Here is a 16,962-nt window from a genome sequence, read left to right on the forward strand (position 1 = left end):
TAAAAACATTCCAACCATAACCCTACATGTTCTGAACCTGCAAGTATCCAGCTCTATTCGCAGATTACAAAAAAGATGTAACATTATTATATAATTTGATGGGCATGCAAATTAAAAATTTAATACAAACAACACAATCATTCTATAAATAACACAATTATCCCATAAATAATATAAAACATCAAATATTTAATTCTATATAAAAATCTTTAATAAAATTAATAATACTAACACAAATAAAATTAATATAAATCTATAAGCATTTTATTTGATATAATTTTATATTTATATATTACTAATATAGAATTGACTTTTATAAAAAAAAGACGTGTTAAATCATTAACAGATAACTTTAATTTGATAATATTTGATTTGACATCCATCTAAAATATATTTTTAAGTAAATATATAATACATACATATATAAAATGTGAATTATTTAGATAGAATTAAGACTCGACCTCCGATTTATTTGTTACAAATCGAATTGACAATCTTATTTGATCTTAGTCGAATTGAATACTCAGAGGCAGGTATATGTTGCGGGTCCTAAATAGTAAATACAATACCCTAATCAAGGGGTTAAACAACAAGAAATGAACAAAGTGAGATCCCTTTTGAGATTTGAATTTGTTTATTTCATTTAAAAAATGAGAAAGAGAGCAATAGGGTTGGTCCTTGATAAATAAGGAAGAGAAGCTCTTACAACTGTTGAGTTCACTGCTTCACAAAGACGATGGACATTGGCGACGACATTTTCTTCGATGACTGGGAGGACGCCATGCTCAACCAGCTCATCCAAGCCGAAGAGCTCGTCCTCTCTTCCATCGCCAAACCAACCCAACAACAACAACAACAACAACAACCCCCGCCACAACTGCCACAACCGCCGCCACCGCATTCCGTTTGTGAACCCTTAGGGTTCTCTCCTCCTCGAGAGCTCTCTCAGAGGGCTCCCGATTTCGATTCTTTTCCTCTTCACCATCGTCATCATCAGCACCACTCTCCCCCTCGCCCCGCAAAACCCTCTTCTCATTATTCTTATACATCTTCTTTTTCTTCTTCCGGTTTTGCCTCTGCTCCTCCTCGACCGCAAGATTCCGATAAGGACATCGAAATCGAACGGCTGAAGGTAATGTCAAAAATGTATATCAAACAATTTGTGGTTTTGGTGTGCAAGCTTGGAATTGAAAGTTGTGTCAGTCTTTTTATTTGCCTTAACCATCAGTAATATGATGCCATATTGTGTTATGATTATTTTGATAGTAGGAGTCTATGACGGAATCGGTCTTTGGTAACAGTGGCAATGCCTTTTAGATATTTCAAAATATAATTACAGTGTTAGGATAAGTTTTGCTAATTGAGGTGTTGAAACTGTAAGGTAATCGGATTTAGAGGACCGTTTAAAATCAATGCTGGTTTATATAGTTAACTGTTGATCAGCCCCTACCTGCATGCACTTTTAAAGTAGATTGATGAACTTGGAGTTCAAATAGCTAAGCTTCAGTTAAGCTTTTTTCTTATACTGAACTTGATGTTAATTTGTTGATGGCAAGATCAGACGGAGCTGGGACGTGCTTCAAATCAACTTGCAAATATGGTATGTTGGTATAAACTATACTCATTCATTTTGTTGTTGGTTGATGAAAACGTCATCCTTTGTAATTACAAGTTTCAGTAAGTTGGTGGTATGCTGTAACACAGTTGCTTGTTTTCAGGAGAAGGAGTGTCTCATGTTAATAAAGGAAAGAGACAAGAAAGAGGAACAACTCAGATTAATATCTTTGAAGAACGAAGAAGCAATTGCGCGTGCTAACTGTTCCAAGTCTGTAGACAAGTGAGCCAGTTTTTATTTTGTTTTGCACCTTGTATATAGATGTTCCAGTTATTTGGTTCTTCCCCTTTTAATGTTTATCAGGATTACATGTTAGCTATTTAACGTATTGTTGCTTTTATTTCATAATCATTGGACTTTGTGTTAGGAAGCCTATGGTCTGAATCAGAAAATAACAATAAAATTCAGTCTTTTTAAGTGAAACTGCTCTAGAATATGTACTTTTTTGCGTGTGTCTAATTTATATCACTTATCGATAGTCTACAGCAAGATTGGCCATAACCTATAGCCTTGCCAATTTGGTATTAATCAACAGTATCAGCTAAACAAATGGTTCACCTGAAGTAGCCCTTATGTTTTCTGTCTTCTTTTACATTATTAAACAGTTCTGTTGTACTCAATGAAATCACTGTTCTATTTCTTGGTTCTGAACTATGAATAACTGATTAATGTCTGTTGCCAGGCCTGACAATCATAAATTCTCCTCATTTGAAAATGGAATGTCATCAAAAGATCCAAGTGGTGAGACATGATTTACCGTGCTATCTTGAAAGAATTCTGTTGGCATCTGACATGATGTCACCCTGACATGATTTTTTGTTGTGTGCTAGTTGAGAAAACTTTTAAATCTAAGGGGGTTGAAACTGACATGGTTAGTCACCAAGAAGCTCAAGCTTCTCTAAGCAATGCTGTCCCTGCTTATCTTGATCTTTCCCAGAAGTTGCTGGCAATACAGGGAACTTCAGTTGGCAAAAGACTGGGAAGTAATGCAATATCGAAGTTGCTTGTGTGTTGCCATAGATACTTTCATACTCTTTTTGGATTCATGAGCATGAGTCTTCCCTCTGAAATACAAAGAAAATTACTCTCAGATATAAGCTCATCTGGAAGAGCTATACAATATCTCAAGGATTGTTTTCATACTGCAGAAGCAGCCAAGGTGTCACATCTCTATCTTGTGTTGACAAAGGTATTAATTTAACTGGACATTCTTTCTCATTCACTGTTCAAATTGGTTCTCTATAAAACATAAAGCTGACATTTTTAGCAATTAAGTCTGGGCATCTCAGTCTTTATTTGTTTAGTGTGTAAAATAGGTTTGTGATTGGTGATCTATATTTTGTTTAGATTAGCTTCATCATCAGAGATAATTTATTTGTGGTTAATTTATCAACTAGGTTGTTTACACATTTCTTAGTTGTGTATTGGATGCATTGACCTGTTGTTATTTAGTTGGTTATATTTTTCAATAATGGTAGTTGAGGTTGTATTTCATCTATTTGTTTGCTTGTATTGCAGGTAAATGATGGAACATACGTATTGGAAAATATGATTGAACCATTACTTGATCTCTGCAGTATGGAAAATGTAAGGACTCAGAGCTTTTATTATACTGATTTTCCCCCCCTCCAATAAATGCCTTATTTGAAGCACTTGTAAGATCATATCGCAATGTTTCAAACACTTGTAGCATGGATGATATCTTAAGAATAGTAGTGGTCTAATTCTTGAAAGATGTCCGATGTTACCCTTTTCTCCTGTTTTCTGTGTTACATCCTTTGCTGACAAAATTCTCTTTTGTTGCTTAGGTTGTTATTGTCCAGAGCTCTCTATTTATACTGCATAATCTTCTGAAGTTCCTACTGGAGGAATCGAAAATTAATTCGGGAAGAAGGTTTGTGTTACTTAAGTTACAATATATCTACCCTTGTTTTTAGCAACTTCATATTGATTGAATGTGTTTATCTTTGGTACACTCGAACTTGCAATTCAAGCTGGTCCCTTTCTCTTTTTGTTCTCTTGGTATTTGTATTACATGACATTTTTTGTTAACCTACAAATGAAACAGTGCTCCAGCGCTTCATGTCTGGACTTGGTTTGTTCACTATGATAATAACACTGGGAAAAAAAATTGAATTGGTGCTCGGTTTGGGAAACTTGCCATATTAACCAAAGAGCTGCAACAAAATATGATAAATGTAGAGAAGGGTTATTTCGTTTTTTCTCTCCCTGCATTATACAGTTTTCATGTTCCTTTGGTGTAATAATATGTTTGGGTGGAAGAATGGGCTCTGGGGTAAAGAATGGTTGGTTGGTTAATCGTCAATTATCATTATTGATTTGATAAAAAAATGTTTAGTTGTAGTAAGAAATTGTTTAATCATGTTGAGCATTTATGTTAAGCCATACAGCCTACTTGTGAACTTATGATTTGATCTTCCCAGTGCACTCTGCTCAGGGACAATGTCTATACTGAACAAATTTGCATTGAGAAGAAAACCGTGGATTCTATTCAATTAGAAAGTGTTAAAGATGGAACGCTCTTCAATGAAGAAGTACTAAGCAGAAAGGAGTGCTGGAACCTTCAAAATGCACCGCCAACTCATGTAAATTGGCTTAACCTTTTTGAGACAATGCACCAAATTGTCATGAGGATCAAAGAAGAAAGCGTCAGGGTGGAGGCAGTGTCCATCATAAATATGGTTCTTCTCAAGAGTAATGCTTACTTTGAGAGGGCCCAGTAAGTTTTCCAAAATAATGTTTTATGTTCAAAATTTGATTTTCAGAGACATTATGTTTAACCCAAGTGTAATTTGTATAAATGCAGGTTTAACCAGAATATACTCTTTAAAACTATATCAGGATTGCTTAAGAAGGATGCTGGACTTATTGTCAGAAGACATGCTCTAAGACTTCTTTATTTAGCGTTAAATTGTAAGTTTGCACCAATGATATTTGCCAATATTTTTGCATTGAGTGCTACATAGTTTGGGCCCTATCTCCTTCAGTTTAGTTGTTTTTTTCTTCAGTTACAATATATAGACTTTATGCCTCATTCATGTCTTTTCTTATTTCTTTGTAGAAAAGCATCTTTTAATAGAAATGATCTATTGAAAGCTTATAATTTACTTGTTTTGATCTTGGTGGGATTTTCTTTTTGTTGGTGGGATTTTCTTTTATTTTTTAATTTGTTAAATCAAGACTTGATCATATGGGGAGTAAGCCTCAGCGAAATGCCAAGGTTGTTGCCTTGTTAGTTGTTACATTGAGCTACACAGGAAGTGAAAACAGTTGCTGTTTTCTCTTTTTTTTCTACACAAAATGCTGAAAATAGAAAATACTAAAAATCAAAATGCAGAAGAGCAAACAAGCCCTTATATTTTTCAAGCATTCCATTAATTTTATCCCAAGGCTTTTATATACCATTATAATATTTCACTTTCATGTGTTTAAGGTCCAAACCTGTTGGCCACTTTTTGCTGTGGTTGCCGAGAAGGGGAAAGTACTAGTGCTATGGATGGTCATGCATCTGTTTCTGATTTCAAAGATTTTGGAACCATCCTTCAGGGATTGGGTGACTGTGTAGCATCTTGTGGAGGTGGCTTACTGGTAAAATAAGTACTCTTTTTGAACTTTGGAATATTTTTGTGTGGCTTACTGATTCCAATGTCTTTTCGTTTAACATATGCGTATAAAATAAGCACGCTTTTTGAACTTTGGAATAAACAGTGAAGATTAAAAGTTCTTGTTCATTAATATTGGATAGAAACGGATTAAATGGATGTCTATTATTTCAAAATAGTTTCCACTTAACATTTTAGTTATTGGAATTTCAGGAGTTGAAATTAAGCAGAAATGCCATTCTTGTGTTGGCATTCCTTGCATCGTCCGGGAAACCTGGTTTTGAAATTTTCATTGGACACAGGCTTTCTAGGGGTGTAACCTATCTTATGCTGATTTTGCAATTGTTGGTATCAGAGGTGGACCATGAAGCTAGAGTAGGTAAAGAACTGTCAGAGATTTCTAGGGAGAGGTAAAAAAAGAACTGGACTGTCTGAATACAGTAACCAAAAATTTATTTATTCTCCTCTTCAATTCTCGTCTTCTTTACTTTTCTTAAGATATCTCTAAATTTATACTCAATTATTTTTGTGATTATTTTCTCATTTATTTTGTAGTATCATTTTTTTTACCAAGTAAATCACGGTAAGAATAGGTCCTCTTGCTTTAGGTCATCTGTGATTTCTTACCATTCATTATTTGATATCTTGTCTTGTCCGGGTCTCACATTTTAAATGAATGGTAAAAGATCGCATATAGATTTGTTCTTCTTTGAGAATACTTAATCAAAAATAGTTCGTTCCACATGTATGCTATGTGATTCTAAGTCTGATTTCCTTTGACTCATTCTGAGAAACTGTTTATCAGGACCATTTTGATGCGGGAGATACTTATACTACTGAACAGACTTGTGTCGAATCCTTCGTATTCTGCCACTGTGTTGCGCAGCTTATCGAACACAAGGGATATGGCTGGTTTGACAGTAGATGTTGCGATCAGATTATCTCGGAAGATAAATGAGTGCGTTCTACAGGACAGCATGGTGAAGCATATAAGAGAAACTGAAATCGTTGACCTTGCTCGTGTGTTCAAGAAAAGGGTATTCACATATTTAGGAGATGACTTATTATGAAGCCCCATCTTTCCGTTAGATTTTGTATATATAATATATGCATGTTTGTACACGTACCATTCTACTACGGTAGGAATTGAGTCTTGTAAATTTTGCTTTGGGGAGAAAATTTGTATTGGCTTCACACTGAAATCTGTCTCCTAAAATTTTGTAGCAGTGGAAGGCTTACTACCGAGGCTGTATAATTTTGAATGTGGCCATCAATCATTCATAAAGAAAATTTTACTGGATAAAATGTTTATCATTAATGTTATTAAGAAAATCTCTTGGATATGGTTCTTGTGTCCATACCATACGGCATACCTACGAAACATTTTTCTTTATATTTTAATGTATAATTGTGCACTGTATAATTTTTTTCAATTTTTTAAAAAATTCTATGTGTGTACTAAAAATAAATTACTAAATCAGTTATTATATATTTGTAATTCATATTTTGTATTTTAATATGTAATGTGTGACTGATTTTGTGACTAATATTTGGAGTACATATAGTATGATTGAAAATTTTTTATACAATTTTTTTAATCTTTTGAAAATATGAGACAAAATAGCCGTTGCCAGCAGAACTCATCAGCTTCATATAAAACTAAGAAGTTTTCAAATAACGGTGATCGCGCTTCAGAGATTTATTGAAGCATAAAGCATTTGAGTAATATCTCTATTCCGTTCTCTTCTTCCATCGCTAATAACAATGTGCTCCAGGTTCGGAAGCTGCTTCTCTCAACGTTGTAACTGTTTCTCTCTTAAATACATTTCGATCTCAATCATTCATGAAAGAAAGAGTTGCTTTACGAATTGAATTCCTTTGTTGTTGAATTGTCTGCAGAATCGAGGTCATGGAAGCAATTCACGCAAAACCTTTTGGAGCTCAAACAATTTGATGCGTTCAGTATCAATATCAGGATTTAGGAGTTCATGAAGGTAATGCACTGATAATGCATTGATTATACCACCAATCTTGCAATAGGAAGCTCTGATAATGCACTATTTTAAGTAGTAATCGTAAAATGATTGGGAGAGAAATAGGATTAGGATATGTAACGTAAGTCGAATTATATACAGTGTGTTTATTGAGCAATATTTACACTATTTACATTAATCATAGATTATACAAAGGTGAATTAAAACCTACACCTTTATTCAGAGTGCTGACATCTGTACAGGAAGTGAGGTTTACTTTGTACAATTATTTCTATGTACAAAGTTTAGGTTATTTACATGAATTTACATGCTGCTGGTGTTTAATATAAAGCTACACCTTTGAGAGAGTGCTGCGTTCATCACTGCGCATGACAGTGCCAGACCGTGGAGAACAGTCTTTGAAACTTTCCAGTGGGTAGACATCCCAAGCCCCGTCTCTCCAGTAGGTAGAAAAGACTTCTGGTATATGTGCAACTTTCCAGTAATCTTTTCCCGGACCCTGTGGACATATTGTCTTCATTAGTTCATCAGGCATGTCAAAAAGCTCCAGGACTTTCAGCTTAGTCAAGAGTTCAACGCCTGATGGCACATTTTTCAACAGTTGGCAACGCTGGATGATAAGCTTTTCTAGGCATGGCATTGCATCCTTCCCCAGAATCACCTGTTTTAGCTCAACAAATCTGTCAAGGCCTAGAATCTTGAGCTTCTTGAACTTTCCACATTGAAAATGCAATGTGTCGCCGGTGTATGCTTGAAGTAATTCGAGATGTGAAAGGTTTGGCAAATCCTGCAGATATTCTAGTGGATCTTGTTCTAAACAGCTCCATTTCAGAAACAACTTGGCCAGGTTATGAAGAGAAGGCATCCAATCAGGTAAGTCTAGAAGGCGTCCTGACAAATACAAGCGCTGCAGATATGGAGGGGGTGAAGAAAGAAATTCTAGAGCAATGACTTTATTCTCACCCTCAGAGGTAACAGAGAGGGCACAGAGATTGACCAACCTCTCAATGGACAAACAGAAAGCCTTGCCATCTTCCTCTCTCAGATTCCTGATGCCTAACCTTCTTAACTGACATAGCTCCGCTAACTGCCTAATGATCTTACCACAGCCTTGATTTGCCTCTACAAAGCAAAGCTTTTGTAATGACTGTAGGTATCCTATTTCAGAGGGGGCTTTAAAACCCAGTTTAGAATGGAACTCTCCATAACCTTTGACCTTAACCTGATACACAAGGAGATGGCGAAGTTTCTTAAGATTTAGTATGTCTGCAGGCAATTCTGTGATGGAAGTCTTCTTAAGATCCAGTGTTTCTAGGTTCTTCAGCTTCCCTAATATTTTTCCAGGAACCATATTCACCTTTGTATTCCTTAAGCTTAGATACCTTAAACAATATAGGCCACCGATAGCTACTGGAAACTTCTGCAAAGGTGCATCTTGAAAATCCAAAACAGCAAGCAGTCTAAAACCTCCCGGAAACAGTTTGCATAAGGATAACTGTTCAGCAACCCCAAACATTAGAAGAGAACGGAGTTGAGAAACAGACCTCTGTTGCTGTCCATTGGGCATCGTGTTATGCACTGAAAGGCGTCGAAGCCTTTCGGGCCATGGCACACTTTGTTCTTTGACAATGGTTGCAAAGTTTTCATCCTTAGATTTCAAAATGATGATTTCCCGTATGAGATCATGGATGCGCAAAGTTTTGACCCTTCCATCTGTCGTTGTCCCTGCTACTTGTATTAAGTTTCTGTTCAGGAGCTCCTTGAGGTAATCTTCTGCAACATCTTCCAGTGTTTTGCCTTCTTTGGCTTCAATAAATCCTTCTGCTATCCATAAGCGAATCAATCTCATGCGCTCTATCAGATGGTCCTCAGGAAAGATGCTCAAGTACAAGAAGCAGTATTTTAAGTAGTAAGGCAAATCATTAATACTGAGGCCAAGTACTGTTTTCAAATTACCAAGTTTGTCATTGTCTTGAATTTCAGCACCAAGACTATGACAAATCATATCCCACTCTTCTATCCTGCACTTGTCCTTCATTGCCAGGACACCACTGATTGCTACAATTGCCAGGGGTAAGCCTTCACACTTTCTTAAGATACATTTACAAATGCTGGTCAAGTAGGAGGGGCATGATTTTCCCTGAAAGGTCTTTCTAGTAAATAGATCCCAGACTTCATCTTCTTTCAAGGGTTGCAAGTTATACACCTTACCCTTGGATTGTATGCTGCAGGCAGAGGCTAAATCAGATTTCCGTGTGGTGATCATGACCCTGCTGCCACAGTTATTGTCAGGCAATGCATATTTGACAGCTTCCCATTCATGCATATGCCAGACATCATCAAATACCACCAGGTACCTCCTCCTTTGCAACATGTCCTTGATAATCAACTTCAGCTTATCGCTCCTCATGCTTTCCAGGCCATCTGGAACCGGTCTTCTTATTTCAGAAAAGATTTTCTGGACCAAGTCTCTGAGAAGCTCCTCAGTTTTAAAAGACTGGGAAACAGTAACCCAAACACAGGCTTTGAAGTGTTTTATTACTTCTGGATCATCATACACTTTCTTCACCACAGTGGTTTTTCCCATCCCTCCCATACCAGTAACAGAAATTACTTTACGCCCTGGGCATCCTTTGATCAACCAACTGATCAACTGCTTTTTTGGCTCCTCTATACCCACTAGGTCAGTGTTCTCCAGGAGAAGGGCATCCCCTCGTTGATCATGCCATGCCTTACCTGTTTAAGAATATATTTATTATACCATTCTCACAAAGGAAAAGTATATCATGGCCAATTGATGGTATCTATAATATATCAGATGAAGCTTTTGGTCTAGGGGAAGCATTTATAGATCGATCTATTCTGTAGTAGTAGTAGTAATATAAGGCATGTTTATGACACGAGGTTTTAAAATGAAAAGGGAAGGTCTGCAGAGTAATTATTAGTCAATTTCTCTGCAAATCTTTCCCTTCCCTCCCACTCTGAATCCTCAACACACAAACAACCCCTGAAAGACTAAAGAGAACAGTTTAGCATGTGTTACAAATAAGTATAGTGAAAAGCTTCAACTAGAAAGTAGCAGAAGCTCACTGACTATAAATCTAGCTAATAGTCAGCTAGAACCCAAGGAAAATAGATATGTAGAATTAAAAATAGCATAACTGATTTTATCAAAAAAAGGGAAAAAGCATATTTGGAAGTCCTGAGCCTTAGCTTTAGGACACTCAACAGTCAATACTTTAGCTTGAAAGAGTGGCAGAATTAGTTCTACCTGTATAATTTGAAGCCTGTGAAGCAGTGTCAAATTTAGCTAGGACTCCCAAAATAGTTCTCATGCGGGAGTTGATGCCTTTTAAATCAGAAGCAATCCGATAGCGAGCTTTCATATGCCTGATTTGGCCAGAAAATCGACTGAGAATAACAGAGAATCCATTTGTGTGATCATATGCCTGGACAAGTTCTAGTTCATCGAGAAGATCTTCAGCATCATGAGCAATGTCTCTGAGTTGCTTAATGCAAACTTTGAGTTCCTCGTCACTCTCTTGTTTTGCATCTGCAACTCTTAAGAAGGCTCTTATGACCTCCAAATGTCCTTTAAGGTGAACCACTTCTTCTTGGATGCCTGGGAACCATGTCACCTCATTCTCAAACACAGATACTAATCTTTGGAGAAGAAAGGCTATGGCACTCTCAGCCATGATTGTTTCCTTTTCCAGGTTAGTCACATATTCTCTGTTAGTCCTGATTTTCCTCTCGAAATGGCTCACACTTAGTTATATGAATTTCATTTCTTTATAGTTTCTCAGCCGTAAAGGCACCTTTTTTTATTGGTTAATCTAAAAGTCACGCTTTTGGCTGACTGGTAACTGAGTAATTTCGATTGATTTTTCCTGTTCTTATTCACTAATGCAATTACTGGTGCCCTGTGATAGGCCACCCGAGGAAATGGGGTTTTAGTTTCCCCGTTAAGAAGTAAGAGTCATGAAAAGAGATAAAGATTCATGACATTTTCCTTCACTTATAAAATGTTAGATATGACAGCATCACAAGTAGTAAAGTACTTGTTGACATGTAAAAGAAACTTATAATATGCTTTTGAATATTTCGAGTATTATGAATAACTCCGCCTATGTTACACTTGCGGTACATAGCCGGTCCCAAACCCGGATAAAGGAGGAGGGTTGTGTTAGGTCTTCGGCAACCAACGTAAAAATATAGCCGAACCCCCCATGACATGAATCAAAGACATTATTGCGCTAAAGCTAGGTCGTTACCCGGAAGTAACGCGCCGTATGGCTCGAGTACGGTGTCAAAGCAAGAGCCGCTGCATCGGTGCCCGGATGTAGTGTTAAATGAGCAAGGGTTCTCGCGCTTTCGTGAACGGACGAGGGTAAATAAGCTAGTTCACAAAGGAAAAGGTAAAGGTCGAAGCGACAAAAGGTTGAGATTTGGGACATGGAACATAGGCACTCTAACAGGAAAGTCCATGGAGGTGGTGGACACCATGACAAGGAGGAAGATTAACATTATGTGCCTACAAGAAACGAAATGGGTTGGTGCAAAGGCTAGGGAGTTGGATTCTTCTGGTTTCAAACTTTGGTATACAGGAAAGGTGAAGAATAGGAATGGAGTTGGAATAATTGTGGATAAGCAGTGGAAGAAGGACGTAGTTGATGTCAAGAGGGTGGGAGATCGGATCATCTCTATCAAACTTGTGGTGGAGGGAGGTGCTTTCCATGTGATTAGCGCCTATGCACCGCAAGTGGGTTCGGACGAACAACACAAGATAAGGTTTTGGGAGGATCTAGAGAGTTTGGTTCAAGGCATACCTTTGGGAGATAAGATTTTTTTAGGAGGAGATTTAAATGGCCATGTTGGGAGAGAAGTGACTGGATATGGGAGTATTCACGGAGGCCATGGTTTCGGGGTGATCAATGCCGAGGGTAAAACTATTTTGAACTTTTCCTCAACTTTTGATCTTCTCATCGCAAATACATGTTTTAAAAAGAGAGACGAACATCTTATAACCTATAAGAGTGGCATGACAAGCTCTCAAATCGACTTCTTCTTGTTGAGGAGAGTCGACCGGAAATTTTGCATTAACTGTAAAATTATCCCGGGAGAGAGTTTGACAACACAACATAGGGTGCTCGTCATGGATTTTCGCATTGAGCAAAAGTTGAGGAAAAGACATCATACGAAGAACCCAAGGACGAGGTGGTGGCGGATGAAAGGTGAGGAACAAAGAAGCTTCCTAAGACGGGTAGGAGAAGAGGCAAAGTGGGATGGGAATGGAAGCGTGGAAGAGATGTGGAGGGAGATGGCAGAAGTTATTAGAAGAACAGCAAAAGAAAGTTTTGGTGAATCTAAAGGAATAGGACCAAGAGACAAGGAGTCCTGGTGGTGGAATGCGAGTATACAAGAAAAGATAAAGATAAAAAGAGAATGCTTTAAAGAGTGGTCTTTATGCCGCAATGCAAATAACTGGGAAAAATATAAGGCGGCTAAGAAAGAGACAAAAGTGGCTGTAAGTGAAGCAAGAACAAGAGCATATGAGGGTCTCTTCCAGTCTTTGGGCACGAAAGAAGGAGAAAAAGGTATATATAGAATTGCAAAGAGCCGGGAAAGAAGAACGAGAGATTTGGATCAGGTTAAGTGCATAAAGGATAAGGATGGAGAGGTGTTGGCTCAAAAGGAGAAGATTAATGAAAGGTGGAAGAGTTACTTCTACGAGTTATTTAATGAGGGACAGAAGACTCTTCCGAGCCTTGGTCGATTATGCACAAGGGAAGAAGATCAAAACTTTGACTACTATCGAAGGATTCGAGACTTCGAGGTTAAAGAGGCTCTAAAGCAGATGAAAAATGGCAGGGCAGTAGGACCTGATAATATCCCGATTGAGGTTTGGAAGGGTCTTGGAGGAAAAGGCATCAACTAGTTAACCAAGCTTTTTAATGAGATTTTAAGGTCAAAGAAGATGTCTGATGAGTGGAGAAAGAGCACCTTGGTACCTATCTACAAGAATAAGGGGGATATACAAAGTTGCGGAAATTATAGAGGGATTAAGCTTATGAGTCATACTATGAAGTTATGGGAAAGGGTGATAGAACGGAGGTTGAGAAAAGAGACACAAGTAACAGAGAACCAATTTGGATTTATACCAGGCAGATCTACCACTGAAGCGATATACCTATTAAGAAGGATGATGGAGAGGTATCGTAGTAATAAAAGGGATCTACACATGGTGTTTATTGATTTGGAAAAAGCGTATGATAGGGTACCAAGGGAGGTCTTATGGAAGGTTTTAGAAAAGAGGAGAGTAAGGATCGCATATATTCGGGCAATTAAAAACATGTATGATGGGGCCACAACTAGTGTGAAGACTCAAGGTGGTGTGACAGAGGAATTCCCTATTGGTATAGGATTACACCAAGGATCATCCTTAAGTTTTAAAGGCACTTTTTTGTCGCATATAAAACCAGATGCACTCCGCCATTTTGACCAACCTGCTTGGATCCTATGATTTACATCATGTTCAATCTCTCCATTATCCTGTATGATGCGCCCAAGATACTTAAAACTTTTAATTTTTCGTAGGGTGTTCTCTCCAATTTTCACCTCTATATTGGAGTTTTCCCTTCTCAGACTGAACTTACATTCCATATATTCCGTCTTGCTACGGCTTATGCGCAGACCATACACTTCTAGAGCTTCTCTCCATAACTCCAACTTCTTATTTAGGTCTTCCTTTGACTCTCCCATAAGGACGATATCATCGGCAAAAAGCATGCACCATGGCACAGGCTCTTGGATGTGCTCTGTGAGTACTTCTAAGAGTGAAAAGGTATGGACTTAAGGATGATCCCTGGTGTAATCCTATACCAATAGGGAATTCCTCTGTCACACCACCTTGAGTCTTCACACTAGTTGTGGCCCCATCATACATGTCTTTAATTGCCCGAATATATGCGATCCTTACTCTCCTCTTTTCTAAAACCTTTCTTAAGACCTCCCTTGGTACCCTATCATACGCTTTTTCCAAATCAATAAACACCATGTGTAGATCCCTTTTATTACTACGATACCTCTCCATCATCCTTCTTAATAGGTATATCGCTTCAGTGGTAGATCTGCCTGGTATAAATCCAAATTGGTTCTCTGTTACTTGTGTCTCTTTTCTCAACCTCCGTTCTATCACCCTTTCCCATAACTTCATAGTATGACTCATAAGCTTAATCCCTCTATAATTTCCGCAACTTTGTATATCCCCCTTATTCTTGTAGATAGGTACCAAGGTGCTCTTTCTCCACTCATCAGACATCTTCTTTGACCTTAAAATCTCATTAAAAAGCTTGGTTAACTAGTTGATGCCTTTTCCTCCAAGACCCTTCCAAACCTCAATCGGGATATTATCAGGTCCTACTGCCCTGCCATTTTTCATCTGCTTTAGAGCCTCTTTAACCTCGAAGTCTCGAATCCTTCGATAGTAGTCAAAGTTTTGATCTTCTTCCCTTGTGCATAATCGACCAAGGCTCGGAAGAGTCTTCTGTCTCTCATTAAATAACTCGTAGAAGTAACTCTTCCACCTTTCATTAATCTTCTCCTTTTGAGCCAACACCTCTCCATCCTTATCCTTTATGCACTTAACCTGATCCAAATCTCTCGTTCTTCTTTCCCGGCTCTTTGCAATTCTATATATACCTTTTTCTCCTTCTTTCGTGCCCAAAGACTGGAAGAGACCCTCATATGCTCTTGTTCTTGCTTCACTTACAACCACTTTTGTCTCTTTCTTAGCCGCCTTATATTTTTCCCAGTTATCTGCATTGCGGCATAAAGACCACTCTTTAAAGCATTCTCTTTTTATCTTTATCTTTTCTTGTATACTCGCATTCCACCACCAGGACTCCTTGTCTCTTGGTCCTATTCCTTTAGATTCACCAAAACTTTCTTTTGCTGTTCTTCTAATAACTTTTGCCATCTCCCTCCACATCTCTTCCGCGCTTCCATTCCCATCCCACTTTGCCTCTTCTCCTACCCGTCTTAGGAAGCTTCTTTGTTCCTCACCTTTCATCCGCCACCACCTCGTCCTTGGGTTCTTCGTATGATGTCTTTTCCTCAACTTTTGCTCAACGCGAAAATCCATGACGAGCACCCTATGTTGTGTTGTCAAACTCTCTCCCGGGATAATTTTACAGTTAATGCAAAATTTCCGGTCGACTCTCCTCAACAAGAAGAAGTCGATTTGAGAGCTTGTCATGCCACTCTTATAGGTTATAAGATTTCGTCTCTCTTTTTAAAACATGTATTTGCGATGAGAAGATCAAAAGTTGAGGAAAAGTCCAAAATAGTTTTACCCTCGGCATTGATCACCCCGAAACCATGGCCTCCGTGAATACTCCCATATCCAGTCACTTCTCTCCCAACATGGCCATTTAAATCTCCTCCTAAGAAAATCTTATCTCCCAAAGGTATGCATTGAACCAAACTCTCTAGATCCTCGCAAAACCTTATCTTGTGTTGTTCGTCCGAACCCACTTGCTGTGCATAGGCGCTAATCACTGGAAAGCACCTCCCTCCACCACAAGTTTGATAGAGATGATCCGATCTCCCACCCTCTTGACATCAACTACGTCCTTCTTCCACTGCTTATCCACAATTATTCCAACTCCATTCCTATTCTTCACCTTTCCTGTATACCAAAGTTTGAAACCAGAAGAATCCAACTCCCTAGCCTTTGCACCAACCCATTTCATTTCTTGTAGGCACATAATGTTAATCTTCCTCCTTGTCATGGTGTCCACCACCTCCATGGACTTTCCTGTTAGAGTGCCTATGTTCCATGTCCCAAATCTCAACCTTTTGTCGCTTCGACCTTTACCTTTTCCTTTGTGAACTAGCTTATTTACCCTCGTCCGTTCACGAAAACACGAGAACCCTTGCTCATTTAACACTACATCCGGGCACCGATGCAGCAGCTCTTGCTTTGACACCGTACTCGAGCCATACGGCGCGTTACTTCCGGGTAACGACCTAGCTTTAGCGCAATAATGTCTTTGATTCATGTCATGGGGGGTTCGGCTATATTTTTACGTTGGTTGCCGAAGACCTAACACAACCCTCCTCCTTTATCCGGGCTTGGGACCGGCTATGTACCGCAAGTGTAACATAGGCGGAGTTAATTAGGTAATAACATGTGATATAAATTATTATGTTACATATCATCATTTAATTGATAAAAGGATTAATTTGGTTCGTTATTATATGTTTCTGTTTTCCATAAATCAATTTGAGACATCTAATCTTTCGAGAATCAAATTGACACACAAATAATATGATACTATTCTGAACATTAACTCAATACACAACTGCCAGAGGAAAAAAAAAAGAAAAAGATCGACCCAAAAAGAACGTCATTTAGGAGCTGAAAAGGGTAATCTTCTTTAGCATGAATACAACCTTGCTATTTCTTTAGCATTTCCCTTCATTTGGGATAAGATCAATTTTCTTTGCCTTATTCAATGCTTTGTGGAATGGTGTCATTGTCTGGACTCTGGAAGCGTTTATGCTGGACCAATCATGATTTTCTGTCATACAAATATATAATATAAAAAAATACTATAATCTAATATTTCGTGTTTTTATAACCTACGGGTGACATCACAAAAAGGATATTACTGGTCTTTCAATGCAAACCATGAGCATAACTTGTTCAATGAATCTAGCTGACATG

General features: G+C 38.1%; 2 protein-coding genes and 1 long non-coding RNA gene across 6 annotated transcripts; 2 read left to right on the forward strand and 1 right to left on the reverse strand.

The window, feature by feature from the left end:
* The first annotated feature begins 473 nt into the window (after positions 1 to 473).
* LOC112800076 (protein SENSITIVE TO UV 2-like) lies at positions 474 to 6,543 on the forward strand. 4 transcript variants are annotated; one of them, XR_011861788.1, is made up of 12 exons: positions 474 to 1,132; positions 1,562 to 1,600; positions 1,719 to 1,837; positions 2,298 to 2,356; positions 2,446 to 2,804; positions 3,134 to 3,202; positions 3,424 to 3,509; positions 4,074 to 4,355; positions 4,443 to 4,549; positions 5,070 to 5,224; positions 5,452 to 5,821; positions 6,044 to 6,543. XR_011861788.1 is itself a non-coding variant. In XM_025842156.3 (12 exons), exons 1-12 carry the CDS (start codon positions 737 to 739, stop codon positions 6,306 to 6,308), a joined length of 2,133 nt encoding a protein of 710 aa, XP_025697941.1. In that variant the 5' UTR covers positions 474 to 736; the 3' UTR covers positions 6,309 to 6,543. The 4 variants fall into 4 exon arrangements, 3 of the variants coding, with proteins under 3 accessions (XP_025697941.1, XP_025697943.1, XP_025697942.1); XM_025842156.3 differs by having other exon boundaries at positions 5,452 to 5,648; XM_025842158.3 differs by having other exon boundaries at positions 5,452 to 5,617.
* A 337-nt stretch (positions 6,544 to 6,880) lies between these two features.
* On the forward strand, positions 6,881 to 7,524 carry LOC140173299 (uncharacterized). Its single transcript, XR_011861789.1, has 2 exons — positions 6,881 to 7,013; positions 7,138 to 7,524. It is a non-coding gene; the product is annotated as an uncharacterized lncRNA (long non-coding RNA).
* On the reverse strand, positions 7,340 to 11,275 carry LOC112800077 (disease resistance protein RPM1-like). Its single transcript, XM_025842159.3, has 2 exons — positions 10,504 to 11,275; positions 7,340 to 9,968 (listed from the first exon to the last, which is right to left on the reverse strand). The coding sequence occupies exons 1-2, from the start codon at positions 10,928 to 10,930 to the stop codon at positions 7,564 to 7,566; spliced, it is 2,832 nt and encodes a 943-aa protein (XP_025697944.1). The 5' UTR covers positions 10,931 to 11,275; the 3' UTR covers positions 7,340 to 7,563.
* Positions 11,276 to 16,962: the final 5,687 nt, after the last annotated feature.

Source organism: Arachis hypogaea, chromosome 5 (genome assembly GCF_003086295.3).
Source record: "Arachis hypogaea cultivar Tifrunner chromosome 5, arahy.Tifrunner.gnm2.J5K5, whole genome shotgun sequence".
In the NCBI taxonomy this organism is placed as follows: Eukaryota; Viridiplantae; Streptophyta; class Magnoliopsida; order Fabales; family Fabaceae; genus Arachis; species Arachis hypogaea.